The following is a 6818-nucleotide window of genomic DNA, read 5'->3' as shown; positions in this document are numbered from 1 at the left end:
GAGCATTACAGCTTCAGCTATACACACTACTAAATAACTTATACCTAGAAACAAAGATTCACATCTTAAGGGAAATTGAAGTTCACATCTTGCAACTGCAAGCGCCGCTAAGAAATTTCAATCAGAAGATTGCTGATAAACTAGAATCAATGATTAGACTTTGAAAGCAAACCATGCAAGTCCCTTTAGGTATGATAAGACCAAATTGAAACAAACCATGCAAGTCTCTTCAATAAGCAGGCTAAACATGTAACACAATTTAGCTCGTATTTATGTGCTAGATGCTAGATTCAATCATTTGCGAAATTCCAAAAAGCTAGATAATAGACTTTTAAAACCTGAGGGACGCTTGTATAATCATTTAGCTGTCAATATCACAAACACAAACATCATTCAATACAATTACGACCTGTATTCCATTTAGACACAACTGAAACCTCTAACCAAATACTTCTACCAACTTCATTTAGCACCATGTATCTTCTTCCTGCAACCATTCACATTCCAAATCCTCAAGTAACCAAACAATTTATGCTACAACCATTTTCTACTATCGGTGAAAAAGGCAAAAACTAGACTCAATCCAATAACACATAAGCATTAGGCGAGAACCAACAGAACACATGAATGATTATCCCAGCACAATGACACCACCTGCCATAAATGAACTACGAGAAGGCATTAGAAAGAATTAGAAGAAAATGGAATCAGACATGTTCAGAAAGAAACTTCCAGATTAGCCATACCATCTGACCTCATGATCCAAGGTCGGCCTCGCTTGATTTAGATTAGTAGAGACAAGCATCAGCCTGGATTCAAAGTATAAAGCTACAAACACTACAAATAGTTGTAGTAACAAGAAGCAAAAGGTGCACCAAATCAAATCAGCGGGCGTTAGAATAAGACAAAGTAGAGAAGAGCACAAGCAATTGTTAGATAGTCGACAAAAGGGTCAGCAGAGAGACCAACAAGTTCAAACATATAATCTAGGAAAATATAAGAAAGTCAGACACGCTAAATGCAGATATATCCGTCTGAATGGAAATGATCCTACAAAGTGAGATTTCAACAGACATATAAGCGAATTGATCCTGCAACACGGTTGAATGGCTTCATGGAAACTTTCTGCAAATGTAACAGTACATCAAGGTTATGTGAGTCCCAAACTTCCAACAAGTAAAGAGACATTAGAAACCAGGATGAGAAGTGCTCCAGTAAACAGCCTGTAAAGATGTTGCATAGCGACAAAGAAACAAGTGTTATTATCTGTTAAAAATCAATGAAAATGATAATATTGTACAAAATTAAAAGCATGCATGATCAGAAATTAAAGAGAATAATGGGCCCAAAGGAGGCCAATTCTCCAAGAAATGGTAGAGCTGTTGCCCACTGAAACATAGAAAGCTGTATCACAATGGCAATCTGCATAGACTAACAAAGCATTTTATGTGAGGAACAGATATGTAATTCAAACAGCATATGAGCTTTTCAAATTAGTGCTACAGTTTTATCAGGACAAGATCATGACAGATTATAAATTTATAACAAGCAAAACCAAAAATGAAATAAACCTTGGCAAATATATCTAATTTAAAGGGTTATTTTATTACTACAGGGTCATCAATGTGATGTCTAAAAAATAAATGGCATCCAGGATCTTCTTATACTCTGATATGTATTTTGGCCACAAGTTGATTGCCTGTTCTAATCAATCCTAATTTGTTCTTGAAAAATACTGCTTTGTAACATAGTATTTCCTTATTCATTGTGTAAACAATTATTAAAAGCTTAATGTAATTCTACAGTGCTATATTAATAAACAATTGAACACATGCCTCATCCATTTTATCTTAATCCCCCAAAAGATGCTCAGAAAAATTCTCCACATTACAATCATGCATTTGAACTCCTCTATGCCAACATCTGAATATAAACTAAAAATTCTGCTGCAACACCGTACAGTGAGATATTAGACGTGCCAAAAATGAATAAATGAAGTGATATGTCAGCAAATATCAAAACTTGTAAATCGTAGAGAGTAACATAAAGCAGGACTATATTTACCTCATCCTGAAAGCCATCTTTGGAATATTCTCTCATCATTTCATTTCTGCCATGAACTTCTCATATTCAGAGTCCGTGCTGTGGTTACTTTTCTCAGCAGAAGGTGGAGGAGGAGGCACAGATGGATTTGAGGACCACGGAGCATTACTCAAGCTTTGTGAAGGGTCTGAAAAAGACTGAGGTGCAGCAGGAGGGGGTGGCGGAACAGCACCATAATGAGGAGGATAGCTATATGGAGGTGCTGGGTAAGGAGTCTGGGAATTTGGTGGTAACATTGCAGTTACGGAATTGCCATAGGCATAAGTTGGAATAGATTGGACTGACGCACTACTCTGAGATTGTACTCCTGGAGGGTAACTTTGCTGCATCTCCCCAGAAGATGAGTCAGCGGAAGAAACAGCCTGAGTCTGAACACCAGATGAACCTGGAGGCATTGGAGGCGGAGGGTATTGCACTCCATATTGATGAACTGCTTGACCTGGAACTGGAGGATACATTGTCGATCCTGGTGGCGGAGGAGGATACGGGGAATATGAAGGAGGTGGTGGAGGTCCCCAAGGAACCGGTGCCGCAGAATACATGCCAGGTGGAACTGGACCACCAGCATTGTACTGCTGGGAGGGGTAGGCACCAATGGGATGATTCAGAGGAGGATATGTTGGCATAGGTGGAGCAGGAGGGCCTGGAGGCACTGTGGGCTGAGGTGGTTTACCTGCGACTCGCACAGCAATTGTTCTCCCATCTAACTTGTGCCCATTCATGCTTGCAATTGCATTATTTGCCTGCTGAACATCCGCATACTTCACAAAGCCGTAACCCTTGCTCAAACCAGACACACGGTCTTTGATAACTTTAGCCATCACAATTTCACCAAAAGGAGAAAACAAACTGATCAAACCATCATCCTCCAGAGTGGGAGGCAAGTAACCAATGTATAAGTTTGTCTCGTCAAATTCCTTTGGCTTGAGCAGTGGTGATCCAAGAGCAGCTTGTGTGGTGTTAATCACAGTGTTGGTAGAACTTGCCCAAGGAGGATTCACACCTGAACCCCCAGGAAGAGCAAGTGTTGCAGAGCTCGACTTGATTGAAGACTCCGGAACTGTTCCTCCAAGTTCTGCCAGGAAGTTCTGATACTCATCATCCATTTTCTTGCCAGTAGTATTCTTCACAGGGCAATCAATAGTAGGATGCCCACCATCACCACAAATCTTACACAAAACATCACTCTTAAAAGTTGAGGTGCGGGAAGGACATGCATACTGTCGATGACCAGGCTCACCGCACAGCCTGCAATACTCTTCATCTCTAATAGTACCATTCAGTGCAGCAAGCTCCCTAAGCTGTTGCCTCTTATGCTCATTAAGAACCTCGTCAACTGGCTGCAAGAGTTTCTCGACCATACCAGCAGCAGCCTCAAGAGACTCCTGAGTGTCAGCCTCCACCAGCACATGCAAATCCTCATTTTCTGCGGGGTCAGGCTTCAAATCCCTCTTCTGTTGCAGCCTACCTTCCTTCACAGACCCTTTGCCCCGGATAACAATCTTCGCACCAGTCTCCCTTTCCATCCTCTTCTGAGTGTTTCCTCTTGGACCAATAATCAATCCAATAAAATTATAACCAGGGTACTCTTTCATCGGTATGTATAGCTTCTTGTGAAGCTTGGGCGGCCTATAATCCGCCGGGGGCTTAAAGGCAGGATTCTTCTTAATAATCTGCGATATGATCTCTTGCCTCTCCCTATTCAGCTTCTCTCTAGCACGATATTCCCTAGTATTAATCCTCACTCCCATGTTATCATAAATAGGTTCCGGGGAGGGCGACCTAGCTCCCTCAGGCCGATCATCCAAGAGCATACCGGATTGCAACTTACGACTAATCTCAAGCAACCTACTATTCAAAGTTTGAATCTCAGGATCAAATTCAATACCTCCGGCGAAGTCCTTCATAAAGTCAGGTAGCTGGATCATGGGCTTCGGCTCGTCATCTGCCCACCTCGACTTCCGCTTCCTCCCACCGGTTCCAGAATTTCCATCGCCGTTGGCAGCGTTACCATCGTTGCTGGACTCGCTCGGGGGCGGGTCCCACCTAGATCGCCTCCGCCTGCGGCTTGTCGTTTCCTCCTCGCCCCCGGAGAAATCTTTGTCAGTGCCGCTGTTCGTGTTCGCGAGACCATTCCCCGACAAAAGGGGCTTCGGAAAATCAGGCTTCAGGACGGGCATAGAAGCATCGGCGGCGGCAGCTCCGTTGTTGGAGGAGTCTAGGGTTTTTTCGAGGGTTTCAGATTGGGGTTGAGATTGGGGTTCGGATTGGGGCTGAGAAGGGGAATCAGTGTAATTGGATTGAAGAGTATCCATTGAATTGGAGGGAGAGAGAGCAATTGATGAGATGCAGAAATTATGAGACGGAAAGGGGAGAGAGCCGTACAGGCGTATAGTATATACGCGAATTTAGGTTTCAACTCCAACAGTTGACGGACTGGCCCTAAAATTAATACTGATCCGGACGTAAATGGAGAGATAAATAGAAATAAAATAACTAATATATTTAGTCTTCTTCGTAAAATTTTAAGCTCTAATGAAAAGAATATTTGAGGAGGTATAGATATTATACATTTTTTAATTTTGAGAATATATCTTTATTTTTTTTATAAAATAGATAAAAAAATTAATAATCCTTTTGATAATGTAAATGAGAAATATACATTTCTCCCTTCAATATGCTCTAAAGAACCTTGCTACAGCAACACGTTTTTATATTTTAGGCCCAGGACCAATAAATTAATCTTGAAATCGTTGGATTTCAATGGGATATCGGACTGTTATTATATCTTATCTACACATACTTTGTGAATGTTATTATGACCATCTCCAACCATTTAATTTTACTTCAACTATTTACACTAAACTAAATAAAAGAATATTTTCCACTCACTTACTTTTTATACCTTTCAATCATATCTATATATTTTATCTAAATTACACACTAACTTCATAGCAATTTGTCAACAACTTTAATTAAATTAAATTATATTAAATAAATTAATCTTATTTTATTTAGGTCACGTATCTTTTTTGCATATTTATATTTTGATTAGGTTGTGTTTTTATATTTTTATATTCTTAATCATATTAGATTTTTAGTCTTTGCTTTTAACTTAATTTTATATAAAAAAACGTGTGTAAAGAAATGGGCCAGCCCACTAATCAATAATTAAATAACATTAATAGAATTATTTAGGTTTTTATTTGTTATCTTCTCTCCAACCTGCCGTCTGCGTGTTTTACTGAACTACTGTAAGTTTTTTCCATTCCTTTCCTTCTTGTATTTTTATTTATCTTCCTTCCCTTGTTCATTTGATAAATATAAAATGATTTAGACTTAATGCAATAAATCAAAATTTAAAAAGGTTTTTAATATAGTTTTAGTGTAAACCTAAAAAGGTTTTTAATATAGTTTTTCATCAAAAAACTATAATAGGATTGATTTTGCAGTACTATTGGAAGTATTTTTCTATTGCATATTAAGTTTTGCAGTATTGTTGGAGATGCTCTAAATCGATTGGCACGGGGAATTTCTTATCAAAGATCCTGCCTCCTTGTTATTAAATTTTGATTTAATTCAAAATATGTACTAAACTTTACTTTATGAGTATTATTTGAGTTTTTATTTATAAAATTAACAAATTAAAGGTTAGTAACCGATTTGATACAAAATCATAATTTGGTAATCATTTATAAAATTAACCCGTAGATTGTTATAGATAAATTACTCAATCAATTCTGAATTCCCAACAATTTTTATGTCTGAATTTATTTCCACTATATAATCTTACAAATCATACTTTGGCCAACTTTAAGTAACCAAACCAATCGATGTAGAACTAGAGCATCAATAGATAACCAAACCAATCGATTTAGAGACTAGAGCATCAATAGATAACAGTCGGGTCCCTTGCGCCGATACCGATTACCGCGAAGAATACTGATGCCTACCAACTCCCACAAAACGACATGCCTCTTTCGGATCGGCTTTATCTTACAAAATACTTGTTCGATCACCCGGCGTCAGACTGGATGGCTTACTGGACGGATAATAATCCCGACAAGGATTGGGAGGATTTCTTGTTTGCAGTTCATAAGCACTTTGCTCCAGAATTAATCAAGGATGAGGTTTCACAATATTATGAGAATTGGGAAGCAATTAGTCGTTGATGGAGGTATCAATGCTGATATTGCATATAAATTTGAGCAGCCTAAAGTTCATGTGGTGATAGAAAAACTAAATGATTTTGATCCCGTTAGCCGCGTTGCCTGTTCTAAGTCATACTCTAAATTGGGATGTTTGGGTGTGGAAGCTGAGTTGCAACTCTCAAGTTGGCACGTGAAAGAGGATAATTGGCAGAATGCTGCTCGACATATTCGAGGGATTTCCGGCGATATTAACCGCGTGAAACCCGCTGCCATCGGAGAATTGATATTCGATGCTACAGGTCATTCTTGTGTCGACGCCAGTGACATAATTCGTGCCGGTGCAGAGGGCATAGTAGAGATATTAGAGGATGCACGCGTGCTTCCGATGTGCAATGAGCTTCCTAGTGACTTCAGCCCGGTTGCGAACTTAGAGGGTCCTGAGAGTTCTTCGGAGGTATGTGTAGCTAATGGACTAGATGCTTCTATTGTTTCCAAAGAATCTGCAGCTACGGCGAAAGAATTTCCATTGCTTTCAATGCTTGTGGATGTTGATCTAATAAAACA

General features: G+C 39.2%; 1 protein-coding gene across 4 annotated transcripts; it reads right to left on the bottom strand.

The window, feature by feature from the left end:
• Positions 1-329: 329 nt before the first annotated feature.
• LOC121794500 (splicing factor-like protein 1) lies at positions 330-4552 on the bottom strand. 4 transcript variants are annotated; one of them, XR_006049298.1, is made up of 2 exons: positions 747-4552; positions 330-668 (listed from the first exon to the last, which is right to left on the bottom strand). XR_006049298.1 is itself a non-coding variant. In XM_042192682.1 (2 exons), exon 1 carries the CDS (start codon positions 4416-4418, stop codon positions 2100-2102), a length of 2319 nt encoding a protein of 772 aa, XP_042048616.1. In that variant the 5' UTR covers positions 4419-4552; the 3' UTR covers positions 330-1223; positions 2065-2099. The 4 variants fall into 4 exon arrangements, 1 of the variants encoding a protein (XP_042048616.1); XR_006049297.1 differs by having other exon boundaries at positions 330-654; XR_006049299.1 differs by having other exon boundaries at positions 330-654; positions 755-4552.
• Between the last annotated feature and the right edge of the window lie 2266 nt (positions 4553-6818).

The sequence above is a fragment of the Salvia splendens genome, chromosome 3 (assembly GCF_004379255.2).
Source record: "Salvia splendens isolate huo1 chromosome 3, SspV2, whole genome shotgun sequence".
Taxonomy (NCBI): Eukaryota; Viridiplantae; Streptophyta; class Magnoliopsida; order Lamiales; family Lamiaceae; genus Salvia; species Salvia splendens.
Note: the sequence above shows the minus strand (reverse complement) of the source record. Positions and strands in the feature narration are given on the sequence as shown.